Source organism: Juglans regia, chromosome 7 (genome assembly GCF_001411555.2).
Source record: "Juglans regia cultivar Chandler chromosome 7, Walnut 2.0, whole genome shotgun sequence".
In the NCBI taxonomy this organism is placed as follows: Eukaryota; Viridiplantae; Streptophyta; class Magnoliopsida; order Fagales; family Juglandaceae; genus Juglans; species Juglans regia.
Genome location: NC_049907.1, coordinates 22,605,240 through 22,628,116, shown reverse-complemented (window position 1 = coordinate 22,628,116; position 22,877 = coordinate 22,605,240). Strand labels below are relative to the sequence as shown.

The 22,877-nt window shown below is 38.5% G+C and overlaps 1 protein-coding gene across 1 annotated transcript; it reads left to right on the top strand.

Moving 5' to 3' along the window:
• The first annotated feature begins 9,433 nt into the window (after nucleotides 1-9,433).
• On the top strand, nucleotides 9,434-21,724 carry LOC108996670 (protein transport protein SEC23-like). Its single transcript, XM_018972687.2, has 12 exons — nucleotides 9,434-10,517; nucleotides 10,613-10,786; nucleotides 11,633-11,794; nucleotides 12,886-13,028; nucleotides 14,117-14,192; nucleotides 14,320-14,492; nucleotides 14,624-14,705; nucleotides 16,801-16,878; nucleotides 17,638-17,799; nucleotides 17,966-18,229; nucleotides 19,030-19,134; nucleotides 21,131-21,724. The coding sequence occupies exons 1-12, from the start codon at nucleotides 9,765-9,767 to the stop codon at nucleotides 21,275-21,277; spliced, it is 2,319 nt and encodes a 772-aa protein (XP_018828232.1). The 5' UTR covers nucleotides 9,434-9,764; the 3' UTR covers nucleotides 21,278-21,724.
• The last annotated feature ends 1,153 nt before the right edge of the window (nucleotides 21,725-22,877 follow it).

The following is a 22,877-nucleotide window of genomic DNA, read 5'->3' as shown; positions in this document are numbered from 1 at the left end:
GTCATGTCAGGATGATTTCCTGAAACTGCGGCGTCACTATATGCACGACTGCTTGGACTGAGCTCCATATTTCTCCACTCCTCGAACAACCAATCATTCGGGGTCATCATTCTAATAAAATTGTGTAACGTACAACATGCAATGATCAGATCCCCTTGCCTCCCAACTTTATAACCAGGCATGAGTCTTAAAATTCTAAATCGTGATTTCAAGACCCCAAATGTACATTCTATTACGTTACGAATGCATGAATGACGATGATTAAAATAATCTTTATACCCCCTAAATCCCCGGTGACCCTGACGGTCACTTCTATGATATCTCTCTCTAGGGTAAAGGGGCATAAATCCTCAAGTACATGGGTACGCCGAATCGACTAGATAATAATGACTTGTCAACCATTAACATTCTGAGATAATCAGGCCCCAAGGAACGAATCCCATAGATTTAACAACAGCAGATATAAAGACCCAAAATTTTTCAGACAAAAATAATTATATAATATTAAATATTTACCATCGAGAGGCATTGGAAATGCGTTGCGGCCCTGACTCAATGCATCGATGAATACACGTGCATCATGCGAGCTTCCCTCCCAACCAATGTACAGGAATGTGAACTTCATGTCCAAGTCACATACACACAATACGTTTTGGGCAACTTTGCCATGCCGGTTGCGATATGCCTCACGCACCTCTACAGGTACAACAACGTCGATCATGGTCCTATCAATTGCACCAATGCATCCCTACAAACGAAGAACCGGACATGATACATATGATTCCATACGGTTCAAGTAATTTACAAAACAATGACCCAATATAATCAGAATTATATTTTATTATCTACCATAAACAACTTACCTCAAACCAAGGATAATTTCTCGGATTGCCTGCGATTGTTGGGTGCACCCCGGATGTGTGAGTTGGGTAAATAAGATGTGTCCTTAGCCTACACAGGGCCTTCATAACGTTCCTTACATGGGCATTAACAGTTTCCGTTGAATGTTGAAATCGCTGCCCCACAATCCGTTGTTCGTCTCCAGCCACCACTACCGATGTGAACATGCCTATTTGTTCCTCGACGGTCAGCCATTTTCTAGTATCATTCAAAAAACTATTTGAACGTAACAAGCTGCATAATGCGCGGAAGGCATCAACCTCAATTCGGAATAACTCGCGACAATTTCTTGGATTCCCATTCAAAACTTCCAAAATATATTGATGTCCCCGTAATCCGATATTGTGTTGTGGTTGTCTAAGCTGTTGTTGTGCTTCTCTACCAGCCCTCACAAGAAATGCGAGTGTCTCAAGATCATCAGTTGCAAGGTCATCTTCACTACTATCAGTCCAACACACATTAGGGAACATATCATCTGCATCTCGATTCACGTTCATCGAGTAGCTTCCTGCTGACCAATTCCCATGGTGCACAGTGGGTTAATTCGTACATTTTATCTTTACAACAGTTGTAAATAATCTCTCTCAAGTTAACAAAATAATAAGGGGGCATTACGATAACCATATAATAATTAAACATAATCCAATATAATTAGACATAATCCGAACAAAGCCTTAAACTCGCCATAATCCGTCCCCATTTCGATGAGATTACAACAAATCAAATAGACAACCCACATTGGAAAAGTAGCTGTTTATAAACTCATCAAAGGAATACAAATGGTCTCATGAAAAATAAAGGGTGACAATGCCATCGAAAATAAAACCTAACAATTAACGCATGCATGCTACTTTAACAATTACGGGCCCAATCGTCCCTCCCTGCAGCATCCAAGGACAAGAAAAACGGTCGCATATATGGGTTTAGTAATTCCTTAATTGCGCGAACAAGTTGAGATGGCTCCAACCTTGGGGAAAGCTCGCTGAGCAACGTCGCACAATGATTAATCGGATCATACCCCCCATTGGTCCCATCACTAGGCTGTGACTCTTTGTTGCGCTTCAATGATTCCACAGCTTCTTGATCCTCATATCATTTACGCCTCGCTCTCTGCGTCAGTTTCACCTCCACCACGGCCTCAGAAAGCTGCACCTCAAAATCGCTCTTCTTTCTTGTCTTCGGCCTACGTGATGATTGTGTCACTGCATCGACTGAAGGTGACCCGATCCCCATCAAGTCAATAAAGTCATCATTGTCAATGGGCAATCCCTGTCGATGGCCTAGTGCGGGAGGGCGTCGAGCTCGCATCTCCTCATCCAGGCGCCGCTCCTTGTCGCTATCTGCGGGCAGCTGTGTTGATGCGTGTTGCATAGTCCCGTATGCAACTGAAGCGCCAAATATGGTGCACAACTCCTCGTACTTTGGGCAGTCAAAAGTACGAAACCTCCCCCATTTCGATTTAACCTAACAATTACAGAAGAAACATACCCAGTTAATAATCAGACATCGAGTGCTCAAACATACTGTTTGGTGCAATAAAGATGGTTAACTTTAATTAAAATTTTACCCTAATGGCATTTTCCCAGCACTCGTCACTCGCGACTACTGTCTTTGTGTCGGGATCCCAACCCATACCAGTTTGGCTCAACAAATCGGTAAACAAGCGCTGCATCCCCTTCAACCTCGTCAATTTTTCACAAACCTGGTTCCCCCGTCAAACACTTTCTTCCCAAGGTGAGTCGCTGTGCATAAACTCCATGCTCTCTAAACGTTATCTTTCCGCCCTTTAATCTACCTTAAAGGGCGTCCTGGTAGAGCATGTCGATGAATATCTCCTCCATGGCATCGCCCCAAAGCACATTATCCCGGCTCGTGTCTTCTGGGTCATCCATTTTAAATAGCTAAAATGGTAATATAAGACAAAAAAAAAAAAAGTTTTTCATGTCAACTACGCTACGTTATATGCGTTAATATGAGTAATGACTCGAAATTAAAAATGAGACATACCTGTTGATACGGCTGATGTCTAGCAGATGAGCGTAAGGAGTATCGCTATGGGAACATGGATGACAGAAGTTTATTAATCCCCATATATATTTGTTATATATAAGTACACAACAGTAGTAGAGGAAACTTGACAAAAATCAAAATACCCCACTACCACATTCAACCACATGCGTACCACAATAACAACTCCAGAAACATAACATTAATAAATACACAGGGCCATGATAGAAATTAACATACTTGGAAGAATTGCAGATTTTTTGGTTATTAGGAAAGCTGATAGAAATTAATATAGGATTTCATAATTGCAGATTTTTTGGTTATATTATTTTTGACTTGTGGATAAAAACAAGAATTTAAACAGATGCTTGTAAAATGAGTGAGTACTATAGATATTATTTAAGTATATTCAAGAGAGGAAGCTTTTTTTTAATAAGTATATTGAAGAGAAGGAAACATTGCGATGGACCAGTTGAAATGCCTGGTTTCATTGTGTATGAGGACTGTGGTTTTAACTTTAATTTTTTTTTCTTTCCTGGGAGTTGTACCCAGAACTGAAAGGCTGAAAGGTCCTTTCTGCCTTCTGGTGTGAAACCTGACACCTATAAACATGGCCCTGTGTATCGTATTTTTTAAACCCAGATTGCCTTCCTACTTCCTAGTATAACACTCACACGGAGCACCAGTGAAGTGCCAAGCACGGAGTCTTTTACCTTGAGGGGTACCTTTTAATTGGCCAACAATGAACAATCTTCCAACATGGGTATTTTTTTTTTTACCAAGTTAAAGTTAAAACTTTCAATTTTGCACGTCTATTTTTTGGTCAAGTTGTTATAGCCATTTTCTTGTGTGCTTGTCTTCATAGTCAAGGATGGGATGGTTGTTGTGATTCACGTTCATATATTGAGAATGAGCACTATGTAAACTTTAGATAGATAGATAGTCAGTTGCTATAAGTTGCTAGGTGAAGGAAAAATATGTAATTTGCAGGAAAAAAGATCATTTGAACACAGAAAAATGTTATATTATTTATGTATGATACCATAAATAAAAAAATAAAAAACACTATATAAACATAATTCAATCTGCTTAAAACACATCAAGGTAGTGACAAATTATAAATTATAAATTATAAATCATGATTCTCTCTTCAATGGAGACTTACAGGCCAAAAACCATTAGGGGATCAATTTCATTTGTACAATCTTATTGTACAAGTTCAATATGTGGGGAATAAAGGCAATGTTCAACTGTCCTGGAGAGTTGGAATAGAGCTCCAGTATCTTCATTATTCTAAATTTGTATAAGCTCATGCGAATCAAATAAAGTTTAGGAATGCTACTAAAATGAAAGTGCATGATACATCCCATATATATATAAGTTTGTTTTGCTTCAGGCCCCAATAATGGGGGAAAAATAAAAGGCTCGGGGCATCCACAGAAAATTGTGAGTAAGGAAACTTTTCGATTCATATAATCTAAGGATAACATGTTTTCTGTTCAATTCATATTAATCTCAGTCAATAACCACAAGCCGAACCAAATTAGGGTCAAATTCATGTTCAAAAAATAAGAGTAATGCCCACTGAAATTTACACATTTCGCATAAGGAACACGACAGTAGATGAATTGAGATGAGATACACATACTTGGAAGGATCGTGTTGTTGGAGCCGTGGTGGTGATATGGGTACCCCGAAGGTGCTTATGGTGGAATCGAGTTCTTGAGGTGGGGTGTTTGGTGGTTTTCGGAATTGTGGCATTCATTTGTGAGGGGGACACAATCAATTTCTAATGTAAAATCCCACGGAAACACCTACCTAAATCTACACTGTTTGATGCGAATCTATCACGAAAACCCTAGACAGGGTCGCAGCGTTTGGGTCAGGGGCAGGGGAATCTCTGTAATGGAAGGGGGACCTGATTGGGTACGGTTACCAGATATGGAAGATCATCAAATCGGTTGCTTGGATTGAGATTTGTACGCGACTGACCTCCCTGGGTTGCCTCTGGCCATGGGAAATTTTGTTGCTTCTGAAGCTCGGCTTGCCTTCGAACACGCCTATTACCAGAGATTGCAGATGAGCTGCTGCATTCAAGCCGTGATAAACGGCTCTTAACATTCGGTCTGGCGTTGATGGTGGCAGGGAGTATCACTACCCAGAGTTGAGACGAGCTCTGCGCGGAGATGACCGCTGAGCCTGAGAAGCTTCGGTGAGGGTGATTCGTGTCTTGCGTGGAGCTGAGTGTGCGTGAACCGAATGGGTGAAGGGTGGGTGGGAGGGCCTTCAGAGCCATTACACCCGATGTCAAGTTGCCTACAGTCAAAAGTGGAAAAGCTGAAAAGCAATGGTCGTAAATCACATTTGTCTTATGCGAGAGTTTGCTGAGATAAGTGTAGTTTGACAGACCACTTTACCGTACGAAATCATCCTCACATATTCGAAGTCATCCTCATATATTCGAAGTCACCTTTGAAAAGGCCTATACTATAGGTAGGTTTGGTTTGGATTACTGATTTAAGGAGGATCTCTTTCCCTACCTGAGAAAGGAACTTCAAATTCCAACTGCTCACCTTCCTTCTAATTTTGTCTAATATAGTGTTAAAAGCCTTGGCCTTGTGCCTACCCACGTATGAGGGTAAACCCAAATATGTCTCATAGGAATTAGATGCCCTCACTCTAGTGGTAGCCAACAAAATTTCTTTCACATCAGATTTGGTATTGCTGCTAAAGAAGATGAAAGTTTTGTCTCTATTTAATATCTGACCCAAGGCCTGCTCATAGGTTTCAAGGATTTTGTGAAGCCTGCTCCATTCCAATGAGTTTGCTTTGCAAAAAAAGAGGTTGTCATATGCAAAAAATAAATGGTTAATTCTCAATGAGCCACGAGCCAATAGAATGCCTGAAATGAGACCATTAGATTCAGCATGATTGAGCTAAGGGCTTCTGCACATAAGAGAAAAAGGTAAGGGGAGAGGGGATCCCCTTGTCTAATTCCTCTAGAGGGTTGAAACTTCTTTTGAGGGGCACCATTTATGAGTATTGTATAGCTCACTGAAGAGATACATTGCTTGATTAGAGAGACCCATCTGTTGCATGACAGCTTCCACAAAGTCCAATTCCACTCGATCATAGGCCTTGCTCATGTCCAGTTTAAGTGCCATATAGCCATCCTTTCTCCCTTGCATTCTGGTTTTCATTATGTGTAAGGCCTCATAGGCAACAAATATATTGTCCGAGATAAGTCTACCAGGAATGAAGGCATTTTGAGTGGATGAAATTATCACAGACAGGAGTCTTTTAAGCACGTTAGCTAAGACTTCAGCAATGACCTTATAAGATACATTGTAGAGACTAATGGGGCGATATTCAATCACTAGTGTTGGGTTCTTTTTTTGGAATGAGGGTAATATAGGTTTCATTAAGTACTTCAATCCCTGACTTGGAAGATAGAACATCATTCACTGCATAGGCTAGGTCTTTGCCAACTGTATCCCAATGGTTTTGATAGAAAATAGCTGGGAATCCATCGGGCCCAAGAGAGTTGAGAGTAAACACATCTAAAAAACTACCTCCTTTATCTCTTTAGTTGTAAACTTAGAGAGTAACTGGGTATTCATCTCAGCTGTGACAACTTTCTTCATGTGGATGAGGTTGTCTTGGATACCTTGAGGCTGGGAAGAGGTGAAGAGTCCCACATAAAAGGCCTGAAAAAGATCACTAACTGCTTTTGGATGTGATGCAGAAACACTTTCTTCATTTGAAACACTCTGAATATAATTGGATTTCTTCCTTTGGTTTGCACAGGAGTGGTAGAATTTAGCATTCCTATCACCATCTCTCAGCCATCTTTGCTTGGCCCTTTGGTGCCACTTGATTTCCTCCTCTTCCAAAAAATCATTCACTTCCTTCTGCATGCCTCTAATCTCCTCTGGGAGATTCCCTTAGTTTAGGTTTGCAACTATTTGATCTTCTTCCTTTTTTCAGCAGTAACCTTTTTAGAATCCCAAATGAGGGATCTGCTCCAATTGGTTAGGTGTTGTTGGCATCTAGAAAACCCTTTTTAATGAAATAAGTACTGCAAGGGAGTCTGGGGGTGCCCAGCCATGTATGTTTAATAATTAATTCTTGCATACTCTTCCTTTTTGGACCATGAGGCCTCATATCTGAAAATTCTTTTCTTGTGCCTGAGAACACTACAAGGGGTGGGGCATTGAGTGAGCAAGGGCTTGTGGTTAGAACATTGAACTGGGAGGACAGAGACCTTAGTGTTATCATGAAGAGAGATCCAAGTTCGGTTACCCACCACTCTATCTAATATTTCCTTAGTGAATGCATTACCTTATCTACCATTACACCAAGTGAATTTAGAATCCTCATAGCCTAAGTTATTCAATCCACAGTCTTTGAGAGTTTCCCTGAAAAGTTCCATATGTTTATAAGGTTTAAGTGCAACACCTACTTTTTCATCTTGGGAAGTAATTTCATTAAAGTCCCCCATGCAAAGCCAAGGAACTTGATCATCTGAAGTAATTTTCCTCAATAATTTCCAGCTTTCCATCCTTTTAGCAACCAGTGGATTACCATAAAAACCAGTTATAAGCCACTTATGATCCCACTCCTGCATCTAAAACTCTAAATAAATATGGCTTTGGGAGTAATTGACTAGTTGTGCAGTAAGGACATATGTCCACATAATAGCTAGACCACCAGTTCTCCCTAAGCTGTCAACTACAAAACTGTGAGTAAAACTCAGTTTATTATGAATTTCAAATTTTTGTCTTCTACATTTAGTTTCAATGAGAACAACTACATTGGGTAGCTTATCTTTCACCAAAAGGTGAAGTTCACGAACTGTTCGAGGGTTCCCAAGCCTTTGACAGTTCCAGCACAGGATGTTCATTGAGTATGGTAGGATTGCACAACAACCTCTACCAATCCTTTCTTACTAGCTTTACCAATAGTTTTTCAAATTTTGGTGCTTATATTTGATCTCAAATGAACCTTTATATCATCATTAACTCACTTCCCAACACATTTTAAAGGAGGATTAGTATTCACCTGGTTCTTTAAAACCCTGGCTCTTTTCTTCCAGGTGGAAGTGGTTTTGGTGCAACCTCTTGGTTTAGATTTGTTAGGAACTGGATACTTGGCAGGATCACCCACTAAGGACTCTGTAGGGCCTTTCACCTTTCCTGCAGCGTTATTAACCTCAAAAGATCTTTTTGCCTTGTCCATATTAATGGAAAGGGAACCACCTTCCTTTTCCTTAGAGGCTGAAAAAGTGACAGCATTTCTTGCAGAGGCATGTCCTACCTATGTCAGGTCGACCTACATGCTTTCTGATCCAGCCTCCTCATTCTTTATAAGAGGATTTGTCAGCTTGGTACGCTCCAAAGGACTAGGGGATTGCCTTGCTATATTCATGTTTTTTCCAGCTACTGGTTCATTTCCTTTTTTGGTAATGTCTTCTTAAACTGTTTGATCAGCATCTTGCTTCCCACCCTTTGAGCTTGGAAATGGACCAGATCCTCCCATGGAATGTTTGAAAAAGGAGTTTTTGGATGGTGGGTTCACCCTAAACCAAGAGCCATATTGTTCTTGCAAACCATTTTTCGTGCTCCTTTAATCACCCTTCTTCTGGCATCTTTAGTTAAAGTGTTAGATAAGACCACATTGGAAGCAGAAGTTAGGAAGTCTCTCATACTTGAGAGGAATCCACAGTTTTTTCTCCCCCAACGTTAGAAATCTCCCTCGAGCCAAAGGTTTGCACAGGTTGATAAGGATTTTCACACATCGGAATTTACCCCAACCAGCACCACTACCTTCTGTGTCAACCATCAGAACCTCACTTATCGTAGCCCCAAGTTGTTCCCCCACCTTCTTGGTCATGCCTATAAGAGGGACGTCATGAAATTGCACCCAGAAAGGTTCAGTTGGAAATTGGATATCCCTAGGAGTCAATCCAACACACTCTTGGAGGCATATCAAAAACTTATCAAAGGACCACGGTCTACCTTGCAAAACAAAAACATTTTCTTCCTTGGACTGAAACTTGACTAAAAACCTGTTCCAGCCAATCTCCTTGAGTGTTATTTGACCCTCTGCATGCCATAGTTTCAACATGATTGTATGAAAAGCTCCTCTTTTGATTTCTCTATAAGAAACCACCATTGCCACTAAACATCTTTTGACTCTCCCAACCGAGAGGACCATGACTTCATACTGTACACACACTTCTTGCCTTTCCTCCTCAATAAGAGTTAGGCATTCACATAATTTGAAAATCTCTTCAGCACTACCTCTTCCCTCTACGGACATGGTGTCCGAGGGACTAGGCTCTAAGCACACTAGGGAACTAGGGAGAAAATAACCTCGCCCTAAGAGGGAAGGACGTCACTCATATTCTAATTTTATACGATTAATCCTAATTTTCTTTTAATTATATTAGAGCTTAAATAAATAAAATCTGTTAACCCTCCAAGAATTTTTAAATATATAGGAAAAATAAGAGCCCCCACCCACCTACGACATCGGCTCTGTTGGCGTTACAGTACAAGAAGAAAGGTAGTACCTGTTCTTCTCTACACGAATGGAAAATCCCATATGCCATCGTCACAGCCTCAATTTAGCATTACCCCGCACAGACTCATAGAATCACAATTTCTCGTTCAAACCCGAGAATTCCATCTACGCCCCCCTCTCGATCGATCGACTCTCCGTCGTGATCCCTTATCTCTCATCTCTCGAGGGGTTGCCTCTCTCCCTAGAGAACACAAAAATCTCGAATCAATCTCGAATCCTATTTCCAATTTCCTCTAGATTCCGCACAGTTCGAATCCTTTAGAGAAAGAGAGATGTCGGAGATGGCCAACACAGATCCGGAGGGTCTCGATGGAGTGCGGATGAGTTGGAACGTCTGGCCTCGCACCAAGGTGGAGGCGAGCAAGTGCGTGATCCCACTCGCGGCCTCCTTCTCCCCGATCCGCCCGAACCCGGACATCATCACGCTCCCTTACGCGCCCCTCAGATGCAAGACCTGCTCCGCCGTCCTCAATCCCTTTTCGCGCGTGGATTTTGCCGCCAAGATCTGGATCTGCCCCTTCTGCTACCAGCGGAATCACTTCCCTCCTCATTACTCTATGATCTCTGAGACCAACCTCCCTGGTGAGCTCTATGCCCAGTACACCACCGTCCAATACTCCCTCTTTCAAAACCCTAACCCTAACCCTAATCTCACTCCTACCCTCCCGCCCGTGTTTTTGTTCATGCTTGATACGTGCATGATCGAGGAGGAGATGGGGTTCGTGAAATCGGCGCTAAAGCGCGCCATCGGGTTGTTGCCGGAGAACGCGCTGGTTGGGTTCGTTTCGTTTGGGACTCAGGTTCAGGTCCATGAATTGGGGTTCTCCGACATGTCCAAAGTTTACGTGTTTAGGGGGAACAAGGAGATTTCCAAGGAGCAGGTTTTGGAGCAATTGGGGCTCGGCATTTCGGCCAGGCGAACTGGTGGACCGGGGTACCAGAAGGGCTTGCCGAATGGGTTTCCTAATTCAGGTGTCACGAGGTTTTTATTACCCGCTGGGGATTGCGAGTACACTCTTAACGCGGTGGGTTTTTTGACCGTTTGGTGCAATTTGGTTATGTAGGGATGGTCTTTGATTTTGTTTTTTGAGTTCAGCTGTGAGTTTTTTGTGCGTTTCAGCTGTTGGATGAACTGCAAACGGATCAGTGGCCTGTTCCGCCTGGGAGTCGGGCATCGCGGTGCACAGGAGTGGCTTTAAGTGTTGCCACGGGATTGCTTGGAGCTTGTTCCACTGGCACTGGTGCTAGAATTATAGCTCTGGTTGGTGGTCCTTGCACGGAAGGGCCCGGCACGGTAAAAAGGAAAAAAAAAAAGAAGCTATTTTGGACTCCTGTTTATTTTGCTATCACTGCTTGTAACTTGTGTTTGATGTTATCTTAGACTTGAATTGATCTGCAGTTTTTTGGCTCTTATAGTTTTTCGTCCTTACCTTATTCTGTCAAAGTTGCGCTTGTTCATATATTTTTGTGTAGCACTAGGAATGCATGATATTATGAAACCAAGTCTTTGGTAGCTAGTGGTAACTGTTAAGGACCTGTACATTATTTTGCATATGGCTGAATTCAGTTAATATTATTAGGGTTTTATCTAGGCGATGCCTCACACCATAAGAATGGGACCAAATAGTTCATGCAAAATAAATATGCGACTTCCTTGCTTGATTGCTAAGTCATCAGATGAAGTGTTGTTTGTTGGGTCTCGCATTATAATTAATTGTGTTCTTATTTCCAGTCCCATTTTCAATTGTGTTGGTCGCATGTTGACTTTATTTTCTAAGTTCATATATTGACATATATTTTTCCAGATTTTCAGTGACCATTGATCTATTTATTGAAACCTAATACCATGCCAAACCTAGACCCATGCATTTATGTTTGGGTTTGTAATTTTTCTGTTGCCTTTGTGTTTTGTCTCCACATGTCACCATAATCCACGCATCACCACAATCTGCACGAAATCACAATTCAAGTTCACTACCTCTGTGAATGGTGCATAGTCACCTATGCAGCATGATTAATATTAGGGAAAAAAGTTGGGGGTAAGAAGCTCCTTATTTCTCTTAAACTGATAAATTTCTAAGGCGTTATCTTCTGTTTAGTTCACAATGGTAAGGATATTGATTTGAATAAAGTATTGCAGATTGTATCAAAAGATCTCTCAGATCCAGTACGATCACATAAAGATCTAGACAAGGATGCAGCACCTTATTTTAAGAAAGCAGTTAAATTCTATGAAAATCTTGCAAATCAGCTGGTCAGCCAGGGTCATGTTTTAGACCTTTTTGCTTCTGCACTTGATCAGGTCTGTGTCATTTGGATATTTTATTTCTGTTACAACTTATGAGAAATTTTTATGTGCGCTTTCAAACAAATCAGTGATTGTTTATTTAGTTTTTGTCTTTTACAGTTTCTTTTTATTTTTTTCATTTAGTCAAGAAATCTAAAAAACCCTCACTTTTTAAGTGCTTGTTATAAAGTCAAAATTTGGGTCCTTGCTCCTTTTCATTAGGGTAACACTGTATTAATAGCTTACATGTGGAATTATTGGTATTGTATGCAGAGTTAGGCCTCGTTTGAATTCAAAACTCACCTCAACTCATCTCATCTAATCATTACAACTTTCTCAAATTCCTACACAAAATACAATAAACAATTCAACTTTTTCAAATTTCAAAACAACTTTCCCAAATTCCCCACAAAATATAATAAACAATTCAACTTTTATTCAATTATTCACAAACCATCTCAAGTCATCTCTGAATCCAAACCACTCATTAATTTTACAATCAAACTCACACAGGAAAGAGAAAAGGGGGGGGGGGATTGGGGTTCCTGTTAATACATTGTAATAGGCCTGTTCTGGCTTCAAATAAGTCATTTTATGCTTGTAGGAAAAAAATATTTATTATTAATTTGAAATAATTGACATCTTATGAAAACCTAATTCTAGTACTAATAAAAAAATGAAAGCCTAATGCTAGAGATTTTTATAGTTCATTTTTCAGGTGCAAAGACACAAACCTAATGTTGGAAGTAATACCTAATGCATTGTATGAGAATTCCGTGTGTTCGTGTTGCCTTTGATTCTTTTGTTGGGTGTTATTGGGGTTTCTATGGCATATTTATGGCCTCTATCAAGAATGCTTATGGTGACAGCCAACTAGTACATTAGAGTCATGAATATTTACTTGATAAATGACAATTTCTTTCTTTCGTTTTTTGCTTGATTGGCACTGAATATCTGAGAAGAAAGTCCCGACTAATCCCAAGAGTGCACAGGCCCTTGGCAAATTGACAATTTCTTTCTTTGATACATAAATCACAAATCACAATTTCCATGCACTGTAGATTGTGCTTATGCTTTGACTGACTCTCGGCATTTTAAATATATAGGTTGGGGTTGCAGAAATGAAAGTTGCAGTAGAAAAAACTGGCGGCCTTGTTGTTCTAGCTGAAAGTTTTGGTCATTCTGTGTTTAAAGATTCTTTCAAGCGTGTCTTTGAAGAAGGGGAGCAGTCTCTCGGCCTTTGTTTTAAGTGAGTTCATCATTGTGGAACACTTGAGGTTTCCTCTTCTTCTACAATGTCTTGTGACCTAATTATTTTCTTAAATTTGTGCTTTGAATATCCTTTTATTTAAAAGTGAAATTGTTCCCGCGTTTTTGAATTTCTGTTTTCTTGTAACTTGTTTCTTTCTCTAGTACCACTCGAGCTTAGTTACAAATACATTCCATACTGTTGATGTTGCAGCACCAGGAACATGGTCCTTCGAATTTTTTTTGATCAGTAAATAAGAGCTTTATTAAAAATATGCATAGCCAAGTACATGGGACATACAAGAGCAACATCTATGCATGAGTGTCTAAAGATACAATAACTTTTCATTTTTAAAGTAAAATCTTCAATTACTTAGTGGAAAAAAATGGAGCCATTTTCTGGCTTGGAACTAGTGGCTTTTTGTTTTTTAATAGGAAACTGTTGAGATAATAACTAAACAAGGAAAAACTCAATTGGAAGAATGAAGCATCTCTTAAGAGAAAACTTTAAAAAGGAGATGCAGAACATGAGAGAATGTACTTCTATGCAACAGAGAAAGGAATGCAAAGAAAACATTTGTGCCAAAGCTTGTAATAGTGCATTTACAATAAAAAAAGAAGCTTCTCATCATTCGTTGCCTCATGGAGAAATGGCTATTAACTGCTCCTAGAAAAGGAGCAAACTCTTTCATTTTCTTATTTGAGGATACAAGTATCCTCTTTCTTTAAGAGCAGGAAGGTGTATGATCTATTAAGGAAAATGGTGCATTTTTTCTTGAATGCATGTGTATATATTTAGTGCCTCCAGACAAGGGCTTCACACTGGGGATGGATGGGAGAAGAAATAAATACTTTTGAGGCACATTTCTCTAGAAAGAAGGAGAATAATAAGAGGGAAGATGAAGCGGGTTGGGGAAGAGGATTTTGCAAGTTCTAGCATTTGTGCCTTGCCCAATTGGTTCACTGTTGCAGACCCTTTTAAACTTTTTTATTCTTTTACTTTGGCCTTATGCTGCTGTTTGCACCATTCATGGTCTATATTTTTGCTGTTATTAATGGTCAAGCTCATTTGTGATTACTTTGTTTCAGTGGTACACTCGAGATCAATTGTTCAAAGGACATCAAAATCCAGGGGATAGTTGGACCTTGCACATCATTGGAAAAGGTTGGACCATTTAGTACTAAAAGCCAGATTTTATTCAGAGGCCTCATATATGGGGTTTGTTTAAGGTCCATTGAAATAAGACTGAACCAAACTTTTAAATGGCGGTCTTGGCACCGGTATCTTGCAGAAAGGACCTGCTGTCGCTGATACGGTCATTGGGGAAGGGGGTACAACAGCATGGAAAATGTGTGGTCTTGATAAAAGTACTTGCTTAACAGTGTTTTTTGATCTTTCCTCAAGTGATCGGTCAAATGCTCCGGGAACTGTAAATCCAATGTTGTACTTGCAGTTTCTCACAAGGTACGTCTGTGGATTGCATCAATGTGGGACTACCATGTGTATGTTCATGTGTTTTCATGCACTTACAGGCCTTTTTTTTTCCCTTCATATGGAATATAATTGAATTTTGATGGTCTTATATGTAATTGCAGTTATCAAAACCCTGAAGGTCAATTAATGCTTCGAGTGACAACTATTAGTAGAGCATGGATAGATAGTGCAGTTAGCTCAGAGGTTTGCTACTTCAATTTCCGTGTCTTCTTTTTTATTATGTGAAGGTCATTTGTCTGCTACTGTTCAAAAGATGACCTAACCCTTTGTCCCCTTTTTACACTTACATGTTTTATTTGTTTATTAAATCCTGATTCTTCTAAAACTATAAATTTTTGTGGGATTCAGTGGGTTCAGTTTACTGGCTAAGATAACCACCAATGTCAATTTATGTGAGATTCACTGTGTCAAAATTGAACGCTGGGTATGTCTTTCAGTTAAATGATTGCTGGCACGCCTCCCACCTTTTTCCGGTTGTTGTATAATAGTTTATTTAATTGTGGGCTGGAGGATGCATTTTTTGATATCTCATGTGGACTCTGATAAAAAAAACTAATTTTTGGGAACTCTTGAGGTCAATTCCATTGTTATTTGTCATTGTATTTGATATGGCTTGGGAAGATATTTGGTAAGGAAGATTGGTTGACGGTGGAGTTCCTTCTGGATATCTATTAGGCATGTGTATACAGATAAGCATGGTGTAAATCTTGTAACAAAGAGTGTCTGTTGTTGCATAATTTTTTTTTTTCTTTTTGTCTCAAGTAGAGCATAACTTAACCACTTATAAAAAAAAAAAAAAGGAAAAGTAGAGCATAACTTAATAGAAAGTCTTGTAGTTGGAATGAAACTATGAACAAGCTTTATACCTCTTATGTCATTTTTGTTTTTGTCCTAATAGGGTGAGTTAAGGTTTTATTTGTGGCTGTGTTTGCCACTTTGGACACACCTCCTGTGCATGGGTGTGCACACACACTAGCACCTACACATGCATTTTGTACACGTGTCGACATGTATGTGCGATGTTATAATTACTTTTAACGATTGTTTTAAATAAAATGGGAGGGAATGTGCATTGCCCTAGCCAGGATGAATGTTTCTAAAGCATGTGCATATTAGATGTGTTTGACATGTGTGTTCCATGGTGCCGCCATTTTGGTTGGAATTTTGAAGCCTTGAGTTTTCAATAACAATGTGGAAGCTTGAGCATAATGGATGCTTCTAAACATGGCTATGTGCTATTAGATTTCGGGTTGCACATTTTAAGTTTAGATTCATGGCTGTCATGGCTTGGTATGAGCTAGTGACATATTGGGATTTTTTAGAAGAATAAGAAATTAATATGAAGTGAAAAGTATGTTAGGGGCTAATGGAAACATTTTATAGACTTGTATAATGGAGTAGGGCTCAATATCTCATCTTTTGTTTACAGATGATACTTCAATATTTTGAGGCAATTGAAGATCACCTCCGTTACTTGAGCTGCTTATAAGCCTTCTCTGGTTTAAAAGTTAATTTGGCTAAGTTGGAATTGCTTCCAGTTAGTAGGGTTAAAAACATACTTATGATGTAATTCAAGTATCTCAAATTATGTATAGAAAAGTTTGAAATATGAATTTATTGACCACCTTCAATAAGAATGTAATATGAATCTAAATAGTTTCGATAGGCCTGCAATTCATGTATTTGACCTCAAACGTTCTCATTTATTTTATCAGTAAAATTTTCTCATTTTTTTTGCCTCAAATATTCTCGTCTATGAAAAAGATAAATACTCTCAAGTTATAAGGTCATGACAATGGTGGTGTTTTGTGCAGTCACAGTTTTTTTTTATAAGTAACAGTCACAAATTTAATACAAAATACTCATTGAGCTCTAATTTTTTTCCATTCAACTGAATAAAGTAAAGAACTCTTATGTTTATCTTTCAACTTTTGTATTCTTCTTACAAAGCGCAAAGATGAAAAAATCAATATATGATTAGATTTATCATATTTTGAGAAAAGAAAAAAAGGACTTTTATCTAACAACCCAAAAAAGAAACATAATTTTGAATAAGTTGGAATCGACTCAAATTGGTTAGAATCGGTTTGATGGGCTCTGATTGAATTGGTTCTGTGAACTATTAAATAAATGCACTGAAATCACTATGTTTTCAAGAAAAAAAGGACTCTCTTTCGAGCCATGTTCAAGGGAATATATCCATTATTACTATATAATTAAAGAATATGTTTGAAATCCATGAAGTGGAAGTTAATGTTGACGATTATTGCCTTTATAGGAACTGGTACAAGGATTCGATCAGGAGACTGCTGCTGTTGTAATGGCAAGGTTGACTTCCTTGAAAATGGAGACGGAGGTATTTTACAGGATTTATCATCAGCTGTTGATCTTTCATGTGTTCTTTTTGTAACAACCCAAGGAAAAGCTAAAGCTACATTTGAATATATACTTCCAAATAACCAGTCAATGTACTAATTGGAACCCATTAGAATCATTATAAACCGCAAAGACTCCTCCCAAGCAATGAGATCCCCCCATTCACTGATCTCTTACAAAACTTGGATTACAATGGATTAATTATGAGAGGGTTGTGAATGAGATCTCATATTGCATGGTAGAGAAAAGTTATTGCAGTATATAATGATTTCATTTTACTTATAAAAAAAAATGATTTCATTTTCATGTGGTTTGTAACATTGACTAGTTATAAATATAGAAGTGGTTTGGGCTTTCCTTTGGTTGTTACACTTATTAGTCAAGTATATTTTGCTATCTGTTGTATGCCTAATTTTTTGCTGGTGTTTATTTCAAGGTTCATATATTTCATTTGACACACAGTTCCATTCTTGTTGGAATGGATGATAGTGGGTAGTTTAATGAGAAAAGAGAGAACAACAGATATTTGAAACTTGATTTTTCATTGTAGAATAATGCTGCATCCAAGCATTTAGTTCATAGGAGTTATAATGATCTAATTCCATTTTAATCAATTCATTTTCTTATTAGCTTTTACAAGATGTTGGGCCTGAAGTTTTTGGGTAAAAAAACATATTAGGATTTCTAAATTCTTGTCTCTTAAAGTATTGCACCTGATGACGGATTTTGTTTTAATCAGGAAGGGTTTGATGCTACACGGTGGTTGGATCGGTCTCTTATTCGTCTTTGTTCTAAATTCGGTGACTACCGGAAGGATGATCCAGCATCTTTTACATTAAATCCTTCCTTTTCATTGTTCCCCCAGTTTATGTTTAATCTGCGACGATCACAATTTGTACAGGTTCTCTTTCTCTCTCCCCCTCCCTCCTTCCCTCTCTCTTGATACACGTGCATGCACTCGCGCACACTCACATGTATATTGTTCTGAGTGATCTCCCTGATATTGTAATTGATGTGTACATTTGCATCTAACATACTTTTTGGGGGTTTTGGTGGGGATGTGGCAGGTTTTTAACAACAGTCCAGATGAGACTGCCTATTTCCGCATGTTGTTAAACCGAGAAAATATCACAAATGCTGCTGTTATGATTCAACCGTCTTTGATATCATATTCATTCAATTCGCTGCCTGCTCCAGCATTGTTGGATGTGGCTTCCATCGCAGCTGATCGTATTCTCTTGCTGGATTCCTATTTCAGTGTTGTAATTTTCCATGGAATGCAAATAGCTCAGTGGCGAAATGCAGGATACCATAACCAGCCAGAACATCGGGTATCTATGCATAATTTGTCTAGGAACTGTTGCAATTTTAGAATTTGGCTTGGAATTTATTGCCATAAGTATATGTTCTGCAGATATTTGTGTTACCAAGCTTCTTAAAATGTTCTGAGCATTTCTTTTGGATTGTTTGACCAAATCCATTATGGAAGTCTTTACAAGTTGTAAGCTTAATTTCCTTCTTTGGGAGGGTGGGATTAGTATGGGTGATGCCTAGAAAGTTTACTTCCTAGCAAATTGGAGGGGCCTACATGGCAATCTACAAATTGCAGCAATATGGAAGGTTGCTCGATTTGCCTTTTGTGGTGCCTTTGGAGGGAAAGGATCAATAGACAATAGATGAAATTGCAGCAATATAGTCTCTTTCTTTGATACTTTATTTCAATGGTCAATTGCAATAGATTTTAATGGACTAATTGTCCACAATATTCTTGTATTGGTTGTCGATCATGCTTAGGTTGTCGATCATGCTTGGGTTATTGCCTATCTCTATTTATATAATATCGATTACTTATCAAAAAAAAAAATGTATGTATATCCTGTGTTTATCTCTTGTATACCTTCTTGTGTACTTGGACTATGCCTATTCTTATTAATACTACCGTTTACTTATAAAAAAAATTGTATATCCTGTGTACGTGGGCTATGCCTATTGTTCTCTTTAATAAAATCATTATTACTTATAAAAAAGTTGCAAGCTTAATTTTAGCAATTACTTACCTGGGTTGTGCATTTGTGAAATAAGCTTTCTCCATCTAACTGAATATTTGTATATATGTGCGTTTATCTTTCAGGCATTTGCACAGCTATTGCAAGCTCCTAATGATGATGTCCAGATGATCATTCGGGAGCGTTTCCCTGTCCCTAGATTGGTGGTATGTGATCAACATGGCTCCCAGGTTAGTACATTTATTCAAATCTCAGTTTTTTGAAGTTCCACTGTTACTTCGTAATTCTTCTTCCTGAATGAAATTTCATCTAACAATCACTGATGCTCAACATTCCTAAATCGACTCTAGTCAATGAATGTTACTAGAAGCTAGATATGCAGTTGTTTACATGATTGAAAACTGATTCTGTAGTCTGTAGAAGCTAGATATGCAATTTTTTTTTTTTTACTTATCAAAACATTTATTCTCTTCATAACATCAATATGTGTAATAGAATGAATTTAGCTAGAGGATGTTTTCATAGGGGATATGAAATGCTGCAACTGCCTTTGTACCTTTGGTATTAAAAAGGGCCACGGCAAGGTTTCATGTCTCGACCCCAATATAACAAATGTAGCTAGAGGAGCTTCTCACAGGGAGATGAAATGCTGGAATTGTCCTTTTACTTGGCCATGAAAAAGGGCCAAGGCAAGGCTTCATGTCTTGCACTTGCATAGTGACAAATCTTTGAATGTAATGGTGAATTATGTTGCATTTGGTTTGATCAAATTACAATTTAAATGGAAATGATAGCTAACCATTGACTTCTGTCATTCTCTTCCTGAAAGGCTGGTGATTTCATTGCAGTTAATTCTGCTCCACGGTAGATTTAGGAACTCATTATTACATGTAACATATGTTGGGTCCATGGTTATTCAGTTGACGATTAACTTTTATCTTCTACAATTTTAATAACGAAGATCTTTACCTTATTTTTTCCATGATATTACAATTTTACTGGTCTATCTTGAATATTCAGTTCTAGTAATTGCTCTATTGTTGTAACTTCGTTTATGCCCACTTTCTGGAACATTTGACGTTACCCTTTTAAAGGAGTCTCATGCTATTTATGCCTTTTGGCTTGGCCAAGTAAAGCTTCTATCCTTGGCCTCTGTTTTACATTCTACATTGAAGTTGTTTTGTCCTCTAATTACTCAACAAATTGTACCTTGATTTAGTAATTGTAATTGAGGAATCAAATGATCTATAACATGCACATTAAGTTGGGGCTTGAATCTTGTCCATCTGTTAATAAGATTTAGTTGACTAAGATGAAATACTCCCTCCTAGCCATAATTTGTGAGTTCTATCTTGGGCTACCCAACAAATACACGGGGCTTTTAAACAGCAAGTATTTATACATATAACTTCTTATATTGTCCCTAAACTTGAACCTTATTCCTACATGACCTGATTGATTCAATCAGGCACGCGCTATATGTTTTCATTTATGCTCTTCTGGCGGATGCTTGTCAAAACAAGACTCTGACATTGGTTTTGGCAGTACAAGAAATCCCCTTCAGACTTGACAAACATGCAGAAACAATTGCTCTCATGCCCTTTCTCAATTCATACCAATAATAATGCATTGTTTTTTTCATTCTCTTTCTTCTAAAATAAATTCCTTTGTTTGAACTTCAAACTCAAAAAAAAAAAAAGAAGCCAATTTGGGGCCTGTTCTTTTCACTACGTAAGTCTTCCACGACTTAAACTGTCTCTTGCAATGTCCATGGGACTTCCATCATGAAAATAATTACAGTTATGAGTGTAAGCATACATACTGTTGATATCAATCAACTCATTTTCTATATGCACTCACTGTTGTTACCTGGACCCTTTTGCTTTACTATGGGGTATACGTGCGCTAACAAAAACCAGTAATTATTTTAGCATATCACTTGAAGTAGCCTGGTCTTGGCTTAGGTGGTAAAGGGGAATTGAGGTGGGGGTGGGACTAGGTCTTATGTTCAGATCTCGCAGAAAGTAAAATATCAGTTTCTGATGTATGCATAGAACTGCAGTCTTCAAATCCACGGCATGTCCAATACACTCAACCGGTCTTGTTGATGGCTGATCTTGGCCCCCAAAATTTTTAATGTGTTAGTTGAAGCAGTGTGGTTGATATGATGCCTTAGCTTTTGTTTTATGTGAAGCGTGATATGGTTTGTTATCCCATGATGAACAGGCTAGATTCTTATTGGCAAAATTGAATCCATCAGCCACATACAATAATGCTCATGAGATGGCTGCTGGGTCAGATGTGATCTTCACAGATGATGTGAGCCTTCAAGTCTTCTTCGAGCATCTTCAAAGGCTGGCTGTGCAATCTTGACAGCAGAAAAGGGTTGAGAGTTGTACACTTGCTCTATGGGTTTTGTTTTGAGGAGATTCCCATTCCTATATCCTTCTGTTCATTCGGTTTTTCCCCTTTCTTTCCATTGTTTTTTTAAAGATGAGAGATCAGACCCCGGATTATTTGAAAAATAAAGAAATCATGTGTTATTCTTTGGGGGGGTTTATGGGGGAGGTGCTGCTTCCTTGGAAGAATAAGGGGAGGGAGGCAGATATCGGTTGAGTTTTGAGTTATAGGGAAAGAAAGGTATGATGGTAGTGTAATTTAGGGGCTTTCAATAGCGGAGCCAATCAGGAAGATATATTGTCTAAAGATTTTATTTTCCATCTTCACCTTTTTGTATTAAACCAAGATCAGAGAAAGTATGCCATGTGTATCTGAATTTTTTAAGTTATATACTTAGAGATGGGATTGATGCTCATAGGTGGGAAAGTTTGGAAACTCTGGTCACTTTTTGTTTTCATCTCTCTCTCTGCAGCACCTAAACGGATTGTGGCAACTCAATAATTTTATCTTCTCTCTCTATGCTTTGGAGGGGGACTTAATTGACACACTAATATCTGACTGATGTGGGGATTTGTAAGTGATTTCGTGTTGTCCTCGATTGTTTTTGCAAATGAGATGAGATGAAAGTTAAAAGTTGAATAAAATATTGTTAGAATATATTTTTTTAATATTATTTTTTTTTTTAGATTTGAAAATGTTGAATTTTTTTTTATTTTATTTTGTGTAAGAATTTAAAAAAAGTTGTAATGATTAGATGAGATGAGTTGAGAATGGTTATGAAAACAAACTAGGCCTGAGTCATTTTTTTCTCATAGAGCTGTAATCCTAGCAGCAGAACCCTTTTTCAACGGCGTTTTGCCCCTTGTAATTTCTTGGTCATTCTTTATGGCGAGCTTGATGTGAGGCAAGACTGGAAGAGGTCCAATTTAATCATGATGTTGTTATTCGGTTAGTGAAGGTTTTAATTCGTGATATTTTGAGCAAGATCCAGAAATTCAAAGTGCTCAGGAAGCATGATAGGGAGGTAATGGAGAAGCTACCATGTCCACTCGTTTATGTGGTATTAAAGAAATTTAATCTAATTGCTAGGAGGCCACCGGATAGAGGGTGCGTGAAATTAAACATAGATGGATGATCATGAGGAAATTCGGGAGAATCAAGAGGAGGTGGAATTATTCGAAATCATAAAGGGGAGATTTTGGCAGGATTTGGGCATTCTTATGGGCATACTACTAATACCATGTCCACTCGTTTATGTGGTATTAAAGAAATTTAATCTAATTGCTAGGAGGCCACCGGATAGAGGGTGCGTGAAATTAAACATAGATGGATAATTATGTGGAAATTCGGGAGAATCAAGAGGAGGTGGAATTATTCGAAATCATAAAGGGGAGATTTTGGCAGGATTTGTTCATTCTTATGGGCATACTACTAATACTATTGCTGAATGTCGTGCTCTTTTGGATGGTCTCAGATTGTGTAAGCGTATGGGTTTGTGGGACTTAGTGGTGGAGACTGATTCTCAAGTGATAGTGGGTTGGTTGGCTTCAGGGGTAAGTAAGTATCGGTTTCT